Source organism: Agelaius tricolor, unplaced genomic scaffold, assembly GCF_023055355.1.
Source record: "Agelaius tricolor isolate 1412-34295 unplaced genomic scaffold, bAgeTri1.0.p SCAF_9, whole genome shotgun sequence".
Classification (NCBI taxonomy): Eukaryota; Metazoa; Chordata; class Aves; order Passeriformes; family Icteridae; genus Agelaius; species Agelaius tricolor.
The window spans coordinates 1,726,104-1,744,559 of NW_027269269.1; the positions used below are offsets into that span (position 1 = coordinate 1,726,104).

The 18,456-nt window shown below is 41.7% G+C and overlaps 1 protein-coding gene across 4 annotated transcripts in view; it reads right to left on the bottom strand.

Moving 5' to 3' along the window:
• Positions 1-18,456, bottom strand: part of MTUS2 (microtubule associated scaffold protein 2) — a 263,855-nt gene that overhangs the window by 35,752 nt on the left and 209,647 nt on the right. For all 4 annotated transcript variants that reach the window (XM_071433978.1, XM_071433977.1, XM_071433980.1 and 1 more), the window contains one exon: positions 14,846-15,054. In XM_071433978.1, coding sequence (XP_071290079.1) covers positions 14,846-15,054 — 209 coding nt within the window. The remainder of the gene's footprint in view (positions 1-14,845; positions 15,055-18,456) is intronic.

Genomic DNA, 18,456 nt, shown 5'->3' on the forward strand with positions numbered 1-18,456 from the left:
GCACATTATTCTCTTTAGCTCCATAATGGTCTTTATGTATCAGTGCATACATTCTGCTCTGTAGAGAATAAACAATCAATCATCAGAGTTCTATACATATATTCTAACATATATAAGAAGATTTTAATTCCTAATCATTAGTATCTGATGCTTTCCTATTTTATGGAGGCTGGCTAACCTTCCTGGGAGAGATAAAGTGCTTTCCCTGGATTTTCACTGTGCAAAGATGTGGCAAAGTGTGAAGATGGAGATTCATGGAGAAGGAAAAACAGAACTGAAGACTGGGGAAAGCTCTGGGAGATAAAGGTAGTAATGCAGAGCTATGTGTGTCCCAGAGCAGGAGAATCCTCAAGGGAACTGCATAGTATTCATCCTTTATGAAATGCTGGAAAGCCTTGCTGAGGGGCATAGCATGTGAAGTAAGTCATTTAATTTGAATAGATAACACTCTGAGGGCATGAGCAGCAAAAGACAGCACAGGAAATGTGAAGGAAATTTTTTTGCAAGAGGACTGCCAGCTCTAGGAATTAGTTGATAGGGCAGTATCCAGTGCTTATGGAAATAAACAAAAGAAGCAAGGAGAAAGTCGATAGTGGTGAGGACCAAGGGGACTGAAGGCAGCACCATGGGGATACAGAGAGAGATTATTGGGAGAGAAGGCTAAGGTGAGAAGTTCAAAAACTTCTTCACCTGGTAAAGAAACAAAAGTACAGATTCAAAAAAAAGAGATGAGACTAAGGAGAAAGGAAAGATTGTACTGCAGGTGGCATTTCAGAGGACAAAGGGACGTGCAGTGGTGAAGGGAGACAAGGAACAGGAGACGGCAGGAATGAGGAGAGACGTGACAGTCAGATGCAGAGGAGCTGGTGCACGGCTGAGACACTGCAAAGTCTGAAATGTCTCAGCTCTGGAGAGTGATGGATAAGCCAGGCTATCGGCAGCTGCCGCCTCCTGGCATTCTCTGCCGTCAGCAGCGGGAGGCGACGGTGACACCGACACTGAGCACCCCAAGGGACGGCATGAGGAGGAGCCTGGCTGCGGCACTCGCTGGGGCAGGACTTTGGTCTGAGGCAGTGCAGAGGCAGAATAGGGCAATGCTATTCCAGCAATGCATTTTGAACAGGAGGCTCAGAAAACGATTGAGTGGCATGCCAAAAACAGGAGAGCAAGGCAAGGAGAAGGGACATCCAGCACATTTTATGTGATTATCACAACCTATTTCTCTGCATGTCCTCTCTTCAAACACTGTTACAGTTTGTGTGACAGAACATGCAGGTGGACTTTGTCAGAATTTTGATATCTACAAGAGGGCAGTTGAGTATACTGACAGAGTTCCAGACAAGTAGGAAAACTGAATCTATTTTTCAATAGGCCAAACATTGGCCTCAAAGACTGAAATTGATTTATTGTCAGTATTGTTAATTCTTCAATTCTGCAAGCAGTAAAATTAGTCTAAATTCTCTTTCCAACTTCACTTACTGAAATTTCCAGTCACATTGTATTTCTGTGAGTGCTTGAAACCAATGAAGATGAGTGCTGCTGTCAAAGGAAGTGTTTTAATCTTCCCCTCTCCTGGTCACTTGTTTTATCCCAGCTGCCTTCCTTATAGTCCCTCAAGTGTTTGGGCACTGAATCAGATGGGGGTTAAAACTAAAGCAGGGATAAAGTGGTGAATTTGGGGAGAGTCAACTTTACTAGCACAGGGCCAACTTCCCTAGGACAAGGAATGGAATCCACACTCTGCTGTTAGCCAGGAGGAGAATCCTGTCACAGGAATCCTGAACGCTAATCTGGTCAGACTGAAAACTACAGTGGAAATAAGGAAAGCAAATACATTCACTATTACACTTCACTTTCCTTGCTGGAGGTGCATGACAAGTTTTCTCTGACACAGCTCTCTCATCAGCAGCACAGCTCTCCACATTGCTTTCAGACATACACACGTGGTTCATTACTTTCCAGGTTGGGGTTGTTTATTTTTGTTCTTGCCTAACTTAAAATAAAATAAATTCAGAAAATGTAACAGCGATTTGGGGATTTCTGAAGTCATGAGCAGTCAGGAATGAGTTTCAGTGAGATGACTCAGCTAGAGCTGAAAGTTATGCCAGATGGCCCCAGAATGGCAATTTCCCTTGGATTTACAGTGAGGTTTCACATTTTGTGCATTACTCAGTGCCATGAGGTTTTAATGATCCTCAGGCAACTTATATGGAAACAAATGTTTTTTAATATAGTTTTTCAACTGTACAATTATGCTATTGCATATTTGGATGAATAGAATGTTTACTCTAGAATTTAACAAATTAACACAGACTACATGCCCTCTGTTTCTCAAGTGAGAGAGCCCAGCCAGATGACTCCTTTTTAAATTCAGCTCTCATAAAAAAAGAATGTGAGGATCTAAACAGTATTCCTTCAGAGTTTTGTTATTTCTGCAAGTGTAGCCTTACATTTATTTTAGTGTCAGTAGCTTGCAAGGCCATGGATTAAAATTCATGAGAGAACAATGCTTTATTACTATGTTTTCTTTTTCTAGTTCTTGATGTCTGGAACAGTAAGCATTCCAAATGAACTAGCTCTCGCTGTCAGGGAATTCATGCTTCCTCATATGAAATATCATTTATGCACCAAGATCACAAGGAAAAATGCATGTTTTCACTGAACTCCTCATCTGCTCTCTACCCAGGAATACATCCCCTGCTAGGCTATATCTCAATTCCAGACCTCTGAGTAGCTGCAAGCAGATGGCCATTTTCTTAAATCCACTTTGCAGAGAAATGTTCCCTTCTCCCAACAATCCTCTCTCTTTCACTCCCAATTTACTCTGGGCCAAAGCCAGTGACAACTTCAAGCTGCTGTACTTTGAGGCCAAGCAGAGCAAGGCACAAGTGCTGACATTCTATGACAGCAGTGTCAGTGGCAAAATATTCCAGCAGATTTACATGGACCAAGTTTCTCCTGTTGGAAAGATTCTCAGTGCTCATGTACTTACCACTATTAATGAGAATTCAAACTATCAGTTGTGGGCTTGGGAGGTTTTTACACAAAAAAACATAACTCAGATGATTTTTAGAAGTAATTTTAGAAATGCATCATTTATACTAACTCCTTTGTAGCTAGAACTGGTTTTAATAAATAATAAATGGCAAATGATAATAAATGATAAATAATAAACAGTTCTCAAATCATTATAATAACCACACCACCACCTTCTGAAGTTACAACATGTGAGAAGTGATTGCAGGAAGCTGCACGTGAATTAGTTCTCAGGGGTGAGAGCAAGGCCAGAGAATTTCAGGAGGATTGCAGCTGAAACCTTTTAGAGTTCATTTCTGGAACCAGACAGCCCAGACCTGAAAGGGGGTTAAGCAAGAGACAGGTTGTGTGTTGGGTACATGATCCAAAAGTGCAGATACATACTCTTGGATGGCTGTGAGGACACAGAAGGAGTATCAAGGAAATATACTTTCCATTTGAAAGGATAGCAAAAATGTCCCAGGAACACAATAATTACCATTTTTATATATATATATATATATATATCTTTGGGTCATGGCCTGTCTAATCTAGATCCAGCATCAAGCCATGATTATTGCCAGAAAATTCAGAAGGAGCAAGTTACCCTGCATTAGAGAGTGTGATGAAAAGCTGTTCTGCATGGAAAATTCATCTTAACATCTATCTGAAAAAGGCTTCCAACTTTAAAATAGGCATCTCCCCTCTAACATGTATTGCTCCACCAAATATTAAATGTCAAGATATTCTTGCTACCTACAGAACTTAGTAGACTTTAAGGACAAAGGGATGGTTCAATCAAATAGTATGATTTTTTTTTAATCACAGGACATGATATTTTACACAGTTGCTGTTCTATAACTACATTTGATGAAAACATCCCCTCTATAAAGGCATACATTGGCAAATTGCTGACATGAAGGCGAGGATTTGCTTTCTCTTCTCACAGTGGTTTCTTCTAAAAACTGATCATTTCTAGTCCTAAAAGTCTGTGCTTCCTTCATGTGTTGAAGCTGCAAAACTTCTGCAAAAGTTTAGCAGGGGTTTCTGCTAAACTTTCCCCTGATTGGGGGAAAGTGCTTTCTGGTACACAGCAGTACCTCCTTATGAGAATTATTCTGCTCTGCACTCAAGCCACTTTGCCCTTTTTTGCAAGCAAATCAACAGTTCTCTGCTGTCTCTCACAATAAAGTGATTTTTCCAATTTTTCCAAACTTCAGAATTGCTTATTACTTGTCTCTTTTTCCTCCCCTTTTTTTCATTGTCTTCTGAAGATGTGTGAGCAGCAGTGCTAAATGTCATGTATTCAGTATCAGTCTCCCCAGTGCTGGATGTGCAGGTGTTGTCACGGCCTCACTTCTACTGGCTGCATCTCTGCTTACTCACCCAAAGAACTTGACAGCTTTTCTTAGCACATGTTCACAGTAGGAGCTCACATTGATTTGTGCTGACACCAGAAACTCTAATTACTCCTGGGGGTTACTCCCTGCCAGCTGATGGCCAAACCACAGTTCCGGGCAGAGCTGGTTTCAGCCTGGCTTTGCTGCATCCATCACTCAAACCAGTGCGGTGGGAATGTGAGCGTGTTGGTTTTATATGCTCAAAAGTGCAGGCAGCTTGCACTCCACTCATCAAATATGTGGCTCTCCAGCTGCTGAAATCTGTAACCACAATCCACATGGACTGCAAAGGAGATATGAAACTGTACTTGAAAAATTGAAGATCAAATCAGAACTTATAAAGGAAGTGCTGCATTTCTGTCAGCATGTCTATACAAGAGGTTTTTGCAGACGTGGCACATGGCCTTGACACACATAAGGTGAAGTAGTTCTCATGGATATCTGCATTTTCAAGCCCTGCTTTGCACTGGGACAACCTCCCATCTGCCGGGAATTTTGATCAACAGGGAAAGTTCCACTACACTGCTGCAAAGTCCCTCTTGTGCGTCAGCTCAGAATGCATCTGCTGATGGATCTACATGAGAGGACTTGTGATATTTACACTGTCAGCCCCTGGGACTGCACAGTAATTTTGGAGAGACAGGGAGTTACATCAGCAGAGTGTTCTAGCTTAGGACTTTGCAGTGGTGAAGGAACACAGTAAATAATCTGAAGTCTTTCTACAAATGACATTTAAAAATGCCTTTGGGGCAGAGGAAAGAAGACTGAACATTTTTTTAAGTGCATCTAACACTCAGCAACTTCTAGTACTTCATTTTAACTGAAGATTGGTGAAATTGAGTTTTACATGAAACAGAAGATATTCTGATTATGGGAAAGAAGACTATGGGACTATGAGAAAGAAGTTCACGCATTATATATTAATGGCTCCTATATAAATATATGGTATATATCCAACTGTTCCCTATTTATTTCTAAATTAATCTTTTTCATGTATTTAGCCATTGCTTTGAGTGTGTTATACTCCTTCGTAATGTGTTTGCTGTTAAGAATACTAGTTAGCAAGAGGTGAAAGCAAAAAAATCAGGCCAAATATCTGGAAACTTGTACCAAATCAGGAGATCTCTGTTTTTTTACAGTCAGAGCAGAAAGAAATCCCAAAACCTTTTTCTTTTGCAACATGGATCCCACTGGAAATGCAGAGATATCTGGACAATATCCAGTCCCTCCGAAACATTTTCCTTCTACTTTCCAGGGCAGAATAACTCCTCAGACACTCACACCTATCAAGCATATCTTTCCCTAACAGGCATGTTATCTGTGGGTTGTCATTGCCTCTCCAGAGGGCTGGGGAGCTTTGCCTATCACAGGCCTGCCTTGGTGCTTACCTCCTGCTGCTAAGTGTGAGGCAGCTTAAAGCAGGCAGCTCAGCATTACACAAGTTTTTCCAAGAAGCTTCAAAAACCATTTCCAGAAAGGCAGCCAGCTTCAGCTGCTGAAGGGATCACTACTTAACTGTCTTGTGGTCAGACCAATCCCCCAGGCTAAGGGTCAGCCTGAGCAAGGTGCCTATGTCAGGCACAGGAAGAATGTCCCATGTGCCAGGTGATGCAATATTCCAGAAGAAGGGGGAAAACAGCTTTCTGTACTCTGGGGGAAGCCAAGACCCTGCACAGAACTGAAGAGTCATGGAACCGAAAGGGTCCTCCTGCAGCATGCAGCCAAGTGCCTGGGCTACCAAAGCTCAGGTGTATAAAGGCACCTCCAGCCTCAAATAAAGTCCAAGTCCAGGCACCTCTTGGGTGAATGGTGGGGAACCCCAGTACCCCCCAGAGAGCACACCAAAGCTGCCAGGGCTTCTTGTACAATCCATGTGCACACACTCAATACGCCCCCGGAGGAGAACCATCGCTCTGGGTCTATTCATTGACTGTAGTGTACTAAGCAATTTAAAAAACCCCAACAAAACAAACCAAGAAAGAAATACAGCTAATTTTCCCCCACAGATGAAATGAGAGTGTGGTAATAAGAATAGCTGTGGAGCCTGTTTGCTTGAGAAGCAGCCATCAGCCCAGCAGTGTTGTGAGGACACGTCCTGCTGCTCATTTCTGCAGCTGCCTGGAGCCGTGCGCTCACTGCACCACGTGAACACCAACAAGGGCAGATGGGACAAACCTGTGTGGGAGGTAAAATATTCATCACACCTGTTTGGTGTAAATAAACATGAACAGTGGGAGTATCCCTGTCTGCAGAAGAGAAACTGCTTGCTGGGCTCTCTTCTGCAGCTCACAGAGCTGCATACACACAACCACTGCTGCCTCTGCACCTCCTGCTGTACTTGGGTTTGCTGGGACTTCTTGGCTGCCCTCACTCTTGCACTTGGGTGACACACTGGCAGGACATCTCACTGTCCAGTCCTCATCCAGTGGTGCCTATCACTGTGACCCTGCAGGTGATCCCAGGCCCTCGGGTGCTCTAGCCCTATCCCCCATACAGCCACTGGAAACACAGATCCTCTTCCCAGAGGGTACCTGAAAGCAGAACAAGCATCACAGTGTGCTTGTGTGCATGCATGTTGTGTATCCACACACAAACACCTGCCTATCTTCCCAAATAAATCCCCTAAGAAACTAAATATATGGTAATCTCCAGATTAAGTCACTTTGACACACCAGTTTTCATCAGGCCTTTTCCTGTTTAGATGCTATATGCTCCAGGACTGGGACGTCATCTTTGTGTCATCCTCAAAATGTCCAACACTTGTTGGGATGATGGTGGAATAACAAAACCTTTAATGTCTTCATTTCTATCAGGAATGCCATATAGAACTCAAATATTAACAAAGAGGAATACATTGAGTCAGCCAAGTGCTTTCTGTTTTCAACAAACCCAGTTCAATCCCATTATCTTTTTGTTCTTTGTTCTGTGTAATTTGATTAAACACAAGCTAATGTTAACTTAAACAGATTGTATTCTGCTCGTAAATAAGAAGATAAAAAATTGATTTTTTTAAGTGAGGCTAACCTTTATGTTTTGTGATGGCTAAAACCCTGATATTCCTGCAATTAAAAAGCTGGCACATAGTTGGTTTGATGTACATTTAGCTTTGCCGGACCTTTATTATAGATAATAAATTGTTCATTTTTTTAGAAGTATTAAGATCACTTGAAAAAGCTGAAGTTCTATTTCACTGATCATTGTTGCCAATATTATTATAATGCCCATGTAGGTCAGTATTGGACATGTCTTTATTAATGGCTGACCTGAGGGGGATGTAAAACCACCAAACAAAAGTATTGCTGCCAGAGGTGTGAAAACCCCAGCAGGGAAAAGGTAGGGAAGGCCATGGGTGTGTATCTGAGGGCAGGAGAGCTCCTGGGATGCTGTGATGGGCATCAGAGTGAGTGATTAGGTGGTGCCTGAGGTTGGCCACATAGGAAAGAAAGACGTGGATCTGCCAGAGGGACACGTTACTGAGAAGTAACCACCAGCAAGTAAATATGTGTCAAGTTACTCAGTGGTCACTGCTTCTTCTGGGAGGGGAACTCAGTATTTGACCTCTCTCTAGGCTGATTCCAACCTTCCTTAGATTTCTGTTCAAAAGTTTCATTTTTAAATGACTTCTGAAGATTATCTGTGAGCTGAGGCATGGCCTCCCCCTTAACAGCAAATTTAAAGAGTGACATTTGGTCTTGTTATAAATACTTTATGCACACAAATATGTGTGTAAAACAAGAGATGCACTGAAAAGTTTGCTTTTGAAGGGAGGCTCTGCTTTTTGACTCTCAAAGAGAGGATGGGATCCCTCTCATCTGGACAGGCCAGGTCTTGTCCACCCCACTGCTAATGAGAGTTATGTTTCCTTATTCACTTCCTGAAAGGTATCTATAAATTTTCATTTGATAAATATTTCTGTTCCCACACGGAAACAGAAAAATTTCTGGTGTGATTAATACTTTCATATATGAACTTTGCACCTACTGATCTACACGAAATTGTAAAGCCTTTGTTCTGTTACATTCTTACTAGAAATTTTGGTAGAATGCCTCTGGGGAGTAATCAATTAATCAATTAAAGGAAAAAAACCTCCAAAAACCAAAACACCAAAAAAGCAAATAATGATTGATCTGAGGATATTTCCTCTTTGCTGTAAGAGAGGAATTTAAAAGGCATGGAATTCAAAAGAGGTACACATTTCCATCGATTCCTTTGCTGAACCTAAAGAACAGCAGGAAAGCACTGTGGTTTGGGTTTTCCCTGTCCTCTGCATGATGAGAGGCCACAGTAGCACTGCACCCTACTTCTCATCACTGCTTTTCACACCACTTCCAATGTGTTGCCAAATCCCTCAAGCTCAGACATATACCCACCCTGGAGGCTGCCAGCATGCCAAGAGCCACTTCTGACTCTTATGTGCTTTTCCTCTGAATGCAGTATAAAATCAAGGCTGTCAAAGTTAGTTGCTTACACAGAGATCAATAATACAAACAAAAGGAGAAAATAAATCCACTTCTACCTGATGCTTGGCACGCATCCTAAAAATATTTCTCTTCAAGGACAACATGTAAATAAAGAGGCCTTTAATTTTTAATGGCCATTTAAAACTCTTCAAGGGGAACATTAGAATGCCTGGGGCTATTTCTTTTTTATCTCAAAATTTAAAATATTTATGTGTAACTAGCCAAGTGTCTCCATTTATGTGTCTCCAGCCAAGGATACGAACATAGTCTAATTTGTTTGGGGTTTTTTTTCCAAAAAAAGGCCATGTAACTAAACCAATGCTTCCCGGGGAAGCATATTCTTTCACCTTCCAAAACTAAAATTCACAATTTTGTCACAGCAGTGTCTCTAAGAAGGTCACTGAGGACACAAGGAGAAGCCATGAGGTTCCCTACACCTTTTTCCTTCTGTTTTGCAGGGCCTGAAGCAGAGCTGGCCATGCTGTCTGGAAGCAGTGTAAAATCCCAAAGGATGAGGAGGGGAGAGATACTCAGCTGCCTTAAGGTTCCTTTTCCTATAGCCCCTTACCTACTCATTACCTGACTTTTAGCATGTACAGCAAATAAGCAGGGGGCCTGCAGAAGGTGATTTCCTTAATTTCACAAACCCCAATCCATTCCTTGGGTAGACTGACCATGTGTAAGCAGCCTGCAGGTCCCATTCCATCAACAGAGCTTTCATTGTAATGTTTGCACATAAAGGACTACACCTCTGGATTCTTACTGCCCTGTTTTACCATAACTAATAGCCCCACATACCAAACTTTGTGCATTTCTCCTTAAAAACCAGTTCAGAAAGCTCTAAATGATGACAGACCTTATTTCTATTTTTTTTCCTCCCAAGTAAACAAAGTATTTTGTTTTCCTTGCAATACAATGTTTTTGATACATAGCCCTAAACTGTCAGTGTTTGATGAGACCAAAGTGTATTTTTTTTCAGGATACAGAATGAAAATATTAAGCTGCTCTCACTGCTCTGGTCTTCATCAGGAGCAATGAAAAGAATGAACTTGCTCAATACAGGACACGTAGCCTAACTGTAATAGTGGGGAGGGAGGAATGGCACTTTTCTAAGGACTATTCTTGGGCCAAATTCAAACATATTTTGCAAATGCTGGGAAAGCATTACCCCTGAAAGCCAGAAGGTCAATCTTTCTGATAGTGCTGGCTGCTTTCCACTCTGCCAGCAACAGGCACGAACAATAGATATATTTCTCTTGAACTTCTTCTCTGAGACATTTGTGAAAATAAACCATTTTCAGCTTAGCCTGAGATAATCCCTTGAAATGTTAGCCCAAATTAATGTTTTGGAGGCAGTGGTGGGAAGTGCCAAGCGACTTATAAACAGCATGACCAATTTTGCCTCTAGCACAAGTGGTCATTAGCATCTGGCCAAGGATGTCACATGACACTGGGTGGCACACATTGTCCATTCACAGGACAGGGACATTCCTCTCAAAAAGACACACCAGCACACACCTATTCGTTATCTGAATGAGGGAAAAGGTTTTTCTTGCCCATCGTGGATTTTGCAGGATATTCCCGTGTGTGTTTACTTTTCTGGAATAGTAAGAATGTAGTAATACATTATTATAATGTATTATATATGTATAATACATTATAATATATATATAATAATGTATATTATATATATATAATAATATATATAATATATATTATACATATATAATGTATTATATATGTATATTATATACAGAATATTGTATAGCCATGATCAGATGTGCAGACACACGCTCTCACTCTCTGGTTACTGGTGACATGCCTTTCCCAGTCCTGGTAGACACAAAGTTCTGGGATGTCACCAAACACTGCAGTGTTGTCCCAACTCATGTTCAGAATATCTCAGGATTTGTAGATCCATTTCCCACAGACAAAATCAAATCCATTTCCCACACCTGTCCTGAGGAGTATCTCCCCTGATGAAAACCATATCAAGAGGCCATGCTGCACATCTGGAAACTCCTCCAGGCCCAAGCAGAGTACAGGACAGACTACCCCAGCATAACCCTTTCCCTCACCTGCTCCCACCCTTGAGTCTGCAGCCCAGAAAGGATCCCTTCTCCTCATGTCCTGGAGCTCTAGAGTCCTGCTCTGAAATTTCAGAGGCAGACCTAGGGCTACACTTTCTGCCTGCTGGGGCTGGCTGGATTGCAGAGATCCATTAGCCCAGTTTCCAGGACCTCGGTGCAGTTTGGCCACAGCAGCCTTCAACACAAACACTTCTGTGCTGTAGTAGAAATAGGAAAATGGATTTTTTCCCCTCCCTTTTTTTTTTGTCCAGAAATATTTTCTCTCCTGGATTTGTCACTTTGGGTCACTCCCCTTTAGATGGCACTGTTACCACTTCCAAGAGAGATCGCTGCCGGGCACTTCTCTGAACAGGGCTGACACTGGGCCAGGACTGCCACTGTCACTGGGTCAGCAAGCTATAGCAGGTCAGGAGTGATCCACACCAGGGCTCTGGAAATCTCTGCTCTAAAAAGTCTTCCTGATATCATTCCAGCTCCTGCCAGCCAGTTGTTCACTCTGCCATACCAGCACAGCACAAGGGCTGTATTGGCAAGAGGAACATCTGACAACCTTAAGGACAAATTTAATCTGCTCCTCTTCAGAATCAATTTGAAGCAGTTCCAAAAGTCAACAAGAGTTATGTGCATATACGAGGGTCTTAAGTTAACACATCTGCTAATTAAATAATAATTAAAAGCCATGCTCTGCACAGGCACTGCAATCATTACTTTTCATGCTTATGTCAGAACCACTGCTTTAATATCTTTTACATCTATTGCTCAGTTATCACCTGCTTTGATTGCCTAGGCTTTTCCTAAGGATAGAAAATTTTTTTAAGTGGCATTTAATGGGTCTGCATTAAATACTGCTACATGTTGTGCACTTCTAGATGCCAATTAAAAGAATCTTGCCAATTAAGAGCATTTTCAGCTGAGGAAGAGAGATGATTCCAGGATACCATTCAGCAGTGGTCTGAAACAGTCAAAAAACAAATCCAAAAAATGATAAGAAAATATAATTTATGTACTCTTAAAGCACTCAGAGAAACTGGTGGTGTGGTCCAACACTCTTTATTACATACAACACTCTCTTTCTACACAGCTAAACATGTCTGTTGGACCACTTGCCTTGGTGCTTTCATCAGCTTTGGAAAGAGAAGAGAAACAGTGTGAGCAAAACAACAGAGCCACAGACATGGGCCTACTTGCACCTACTTACCACCTACACTGGTCCTTACGCTGTTTTTAAGACTCAGTCCTGTCCTCACTGCCTAGGACCATATTTTACAACAGAATTTAGGTCCAAATCTGAGAAAAATCTATGTTTTGAACATTATTTTGCTGTCATGTAAGGAGAGAGAGACATTGGACACAAACTACTATCAGTCCAGAAGTGGCTCCCCAGTATCAAAATAGGAGACACAAGAGTGGAACTGCTAGCTGGACAAATCAACCCCAAACTTCTTGGGAATAAGGCTGCACCCTTTTATCAAAAGAATGTTTTTCCTTTGCCAAACTGCAGTTCCACTCAGACCTCAATCATTTTGTCTGCAGGGTTCTCAGCAACAGATACACCCAACTGTTATTATTTTTATCATGTGAAAAGTTGGTTTATTTTTTCCCATGCTGCCCTAACCCAAAGACAGCCAACTCAATTTTGCTCAAGCTTTCAGACAATAATGCCACTTCAGAAAATGTCTACAGATTGTATTTTTGAATGACACTCAAAAACTTGGAAGCCTGTGTCTATGTTGCAAGACAAATGAGTGCCCAGTTACACAACTGCTTGAGTAGTCCCAGATTGTCCCACTGTATGTAGGCTCCCAGCTTTAGCATCAAATTTAAGAGTGAAGCAGCCTTACTGCTCCCTGGAAGACTCAGATGAGACAGGCGAGTGACTCAAGCAGAAATTCAGGTCTTTTGTGCTTTAAATAGTCTTCATGAAGTGATCACCTGCCTGCATGAACTAAAAATGGAGCCTAAAGCAGCCATACCTCCTAAAGGAGGTACCACATCTGCATGGATCTGGAACAAATCTACCTAATCCTGCCCAAACCTGAAGGTGCTTAAATTCTACAGGTGTATTATTTTTCACCTCCAGGCACTGAGAGGAGCATTACTGAAATCCCCAGCTGGCCTGAGAAATACAGAGGAGCTGGGAATGTGAGGTGCAGCTGTGCTTGGCCAGACTTTGTGAGGATGCTGTTAAATAAAGACACCTGAGCTGTTCAACTTAGGAGGCATTTTCAGGACAGATCCAATATGCACCAACAGCAGAGCAGTCATATCAAAGCTCAGCTCCAGCAGCTGTTCTCATTTAAAACATATCCAGAGGAGATGAAGGAGATATGAGAGTTCCTTCAGCAAATTGTGAATGAGGCATGTGATGAAAAATCTCTCCCCAGTGGACAATGGACAGACAAAGCTGAGCTGACACTGCTATGCCCTTTTTTATTTCCCTCTGATTTAAACAAGGATACTCCACAGCCAGCTCAGAAAAACCACAAACAAAACAACAATAACAACAACAACAACAACAAAAAACCTGACAAAACACCACCAAACTAAAAAAAAAATCCAACAAAAAAACTCCCCCCAAAAACACAACAAAAGCCTAAATCCACCCAAAAGTGTTTAGAAATACCTAACAAGTCCTGAAATACAGAAATGTCAAGTCTAAAGAAAAATATGGAGGGGGGATCTCCTGGGAAGGTATTTAAAATATTTAGGACATTTTAAAACTCCTTGTTTTTTCAGTTCAGTGAATCTTCTCTGGCAAGAGCAGCTCCTACTTAGGGAAAAGTGTGAACTGTGGTTATTTCTTCAAAGGCAACCTTTCCCACTAATATTAAAACCCTCAAAACTAGTATTTCAGAATTTTAAAGACTGACTTAATTTAGGTTTTGTTTCCTTGCTTTTCTTTCTCCCATGTAACACAGAAAATTTATTCTTGTCTTTTCCATAAGTAGAAAAACAGGCCATTAAGGGTATTATCCAAGCCTTGGGTCCTACTGCTGGTGATTGTCTGCCTGTTTTACAAGGTAGCCAGGACACCAGCTTAACCTGGGATGTCATAAAATACATGGGCATGGTGTGAACGACCTCAGAACCCAGCTACATTTCCTAAATCACTAAACAGCTTTTGAAACAAGCAATACCTTCAAGTCTTTCATGGTTATTTTGGTTGTCTTAAAATGTATTCATTTTGACTTGAGTGAATAAATAAGGTTCTCTATTTACCAGCAACATTTTCTTTGTGTTCTCTATACCTGCTGCGTGTAATCTTCTGCATGCTGAGATAATGTTATCCTAACATCTTCAGGAGCTGGCAGCCCTGTGACAGGGACACCCTGCCCGATTCATGGTGAACAGGAAGAGTGGATAATTATTGTGGGAAATCAAATTGCTTCCTTCATCTAACAGCTTTGGTTGCTCACAAGTATTAATATCTCAGTTACACTTTCCATTCCAGCTCTAGCAATCAGAGACTGGGCCTTCTAAGTTTCTGCATCTCCTTTACTCCTAAAACCCCTACTTGTAACAAATGCTTCATTCAAAATTCTTCCTTTTTCAAGCTCCTACACCCTTTTTTACAAATATATGGCATCAAATTATTCAGCTTATCCGATTGGATGACATCTACACTTTACACACAATTTCTTTGGCCACCCAATCCCAAAACTTAGTGACTTAACAGAGGTGCCAGATTTCCTTTGTCATTGCAGTTTTCCTTTCTTTAATTCTATGAAATTTGAATTCCCTTCTCATAATAATAATTGTAAATAATTACATCCTTTGATCCCAAGAATAAATTTTCAGTGACCATGGAATAAATTTGGGCAAGTGACAGGTGTAAAGGCGAAGAATCTTTACAGTGGTAAGAAGCACCCATTGCACTTACCTGCCTGAAAAAGTACTGTGTTGTTATAGCAAAGACATCAAAGCCACAGCTGGCCCTTTTAAGCTCATCTTGGATATTGATTAATTGCCGGGACTGCTCATCACACTTTTCCTTCAGTTTCTGAACAAACTGCTTTTCAGTGTCTCGCCCCTCTCCTGGTTTGGGGGAGAATCCATTCTTTGGGGTGGTTGGCCTTTGCTTGGAATGTCCTACAAAGGAGGGGGGAAGAAAAGACCATTCAGATCACACAGTTTACATGTACAGACATGACCTTTATGTGTTTCTATGGCCTCTGGGACTCATCTCTACAAAAGAAAAAAGGTCTGTAGCACTCACACAGAGCTTCCAGTCTTTAAAAAAAAAAAAAAAAAAAAGAAATATATTTCATGTTTCTTATGTTTCATGTTTCTTTAGGGGCCAAAGCTCAAAGCTTTTTAACAGTCATCTAGTCATCTCAGGCTCTGAGCCTGAGAAAGAAAGTCTTCTACAAGTTGAGGAGAGCTGTCCTAAGAGTGTATCACTGAGAACTGAGGTTGTTGGAGGAAGGAAGCACCTCACCTCTGCTAGACATCTACAAGAAACAGAGCTCTGCATCTCTCTTGAATGGCAGTGAGAGAAATGGGCACTTCCAGGTCAGGATTCCTCTTATTGATGATGTGGAAAACAGCTAGGTGACATTTCTACTCTACACATGGTTTCTTTGCTCACATGAACCCCCAGCCTGGTGACTCGACGGAGGTGCCAGTTTTCCTTGGCCTTTGCAGATTTCATTTTGCCGCTACACAGGACAACGTGGGGCTGGAGTTGTCCCTCCCTGAATGCAAACATAGCATGGATTGCTTGCTACTGGGATATCACTATTACTTTTTATCTACAATACTGCAGTCTACCTTGAGAGTTCCCCTTGCTCTCAGCTTTACAACGTGTCCAACTGCAGCATTTAGCAGATACATGCTGAAGTGCCACCAAGTGCCACACAACGCACAAGAGTTACATCACTGGCTCGGCATGGCTGCTCTCTTGGCATCATTGATCACACCAGAATCACTACATGGTTTGCCTGCAGAAATAGGCCCAGACAGACTCTGGCTTCTCTGAGGTGCTCCAGGTTGGCTGGAAGCAAGCCTGATGTTGCACAAAGACATGAAAGCACTAGTGTAGCTTGTGTTTAGGGTATGGTATCATATTTCTATCAATGGCACCAGAACTGAAGCCTACTCATGATAAGCCACTTCAGGAAAGTGGGACTTTTTTCCTAAGTTCATATCCTGCTTGAGTCAACTATCCATTTCTGTGGATATACCCAGTTATGAGGATGAAGCAAGAAGGGGCAGTGTTGTGGTGGTATCAGGCTGCTCAAGCCACTGCTTGGAAAATCTGTTCTGTCTTTACCTTCTTTGCTTTCTGAGGACTCTCCTCTGCAAATGTTTATGGCCAGCTGGGCATCACCTTTGCACAGCTTAGTGACTATTTTTGCTACCCTCAGTCTTTCTTGCTACCCTTTTGCTACCTGTCAGTTGATGGTCTTTAGCTCATTCCTGAATACTGCCCAGGAACCTCCAGTCCTCAACAGACCCTCCCACTATCCTCCACTTTTACCCTAGAAGATAAAGTCAGTAAGAAAGAGGGAGAAAATATGAGTTGGACACCTTTGTCCCATGTGTTACTAGAGACGGTGGATATGGGTCTGGAACATTTCTGTGTTAGTAGAAAAGGTTGTTTGTGCAAGAATATGATAAAAGGGGACAGTTTGTAGGTTTATAGTCTTGTAGTATCCAGTTCCTGAAAACAATACAGAAACCATGCCTACAACCAGGCTCCAGCAATCAGTGTAATAGGAGACAGTCTTCTGCCATGAATACTACCTGTATTTCCTAAAAAGCCAAAGAATCCTTCCACAGAGATGCCTCTGATGGTATGAATCTGAGCCAATTTGTAAAGTAGAGCATTACAAATTCCAGAGGTAATTTTGTCAGATGTGCTTTAGATCTTTTAGATCTTCAAGGCTGTGGTCTGGGCGTGCAAATAGATCCTAAGGGCAGTTTTACAAGACCACCCAGGGGAACAGAATGGCTTCCCCAAAGCAATACCCCAGGAGTGCATTCCTACTTTTTCAGATTCCCAGCTTGTGTGGAGCCACTGGGAGCATATCTTCTATCTTGCCCAGCTACATCCTGGCTCCAGGCTAAGCTTACAGGGTGCCAGCTCCAGCAGAGATGCTGCCTCATGTCTCCAAGCATCTCGTGGTGCAACTGCAAAGAGCCATGAGTGCAAAAACCCCTTTGAAACAATGTGTGTCCATGACCTGCATTTGTGACAAAGAATAACATGTTGAGCAGTGTCAAGACTAATGCCATGTTGTTGGAAGACCCAAATTAACAGCACAAGGCATTTTTGTCATTAGGAGAGTTCAAGCAGCATAGGTATTGCCCTTTATCCATTTTTATGTCACTTAAAGCCTGACAAATTTTTTGTGCAATTATAAGAAAATACAGACTCTTCCCTTCATACCTCTTAGCTGTGCAGTAGGTAATACCACAAAATAAGAACCTCATAAAAGCAAGAGCCATAAATATCTGTCTTTTTAGTACAAAAATCTTGGGTTGTTTAAGCAAGACAGTGATGTTACAACAGAAGGCTTAGGAAGAAGTGTAGGGGAAAGCCCTTGAAATCAGTTCAGTCCTTAATTAAAACAGAAATCTGTCAGGTTGCTTAGTCTTACATCTTTCTAGCCTTGCTGTTCACTGGAAGATTTGAAGTGCACATCTCTGTGTTGTCCTTGTCAGTATTATAAGCTGTCCTTGTAAATTAAATGGTGCTATTCTCCTCAGGGATAAATCTGAATTTCTCGGTTCATTTGGGTCTGAAAGGCAGCTTACTAAGCTTATTCTGCCATTGATGTCTCTCTTCTCTTGCTCTGCACAAAACAGGGTACATATTAATGATGCTGGCCCTTATCCTCAACGTCCTTTTTGCTGATGGTGGGACCAGAGGGGCAGACCCAGTGTGTGCTGAAATCACTGTACCCCTTTGATCCTCTTCAAAACTCCCAAGTCTTTTTTATCTATGTGAGTGTTTGAACTAGGGAGACATAACAAGTATATACCCATAATTAACACTGTCCATGAGGATTTAGATGAGGAATGCAATTTATTCGCCTTTTAACTGTCCAATTTCCAACATTTTGGTAAGGAAAGTGAGCAAATTACTTAGAGACAGTTGTTATCAAGCATTCTGTAGAGTGACAAATGCCAGAAGCAGTTGGCTCCATTCTAAAATGGAGTGGAAGGAGAGCCCTTGCATCTATGGACACCCGTTCCTATACACAGATCTCAGGAAGAGCATTCTATCAAAGGATAAAACTGAGGTCCCTGCAAGACTCTGCATCTCAAAACTCCCTTGCAAGTCTTCAGAGTCAAAGCTCAAAAAAATTGTGTCCAACAGTCAAAAACCAGCATTGATTAAAAGGGACTGAATGTGAGAAGGCCAGTAACAGCACTCAGAAATTTTGGAACCTGTTTCATGGCCAGATGTAGCTGTGGTGAAATTACCTGTGAAACATCTTCTCTCCCATCAAAAAGTGTAAAAGATGCAGGAGCTTGTGATTCTGA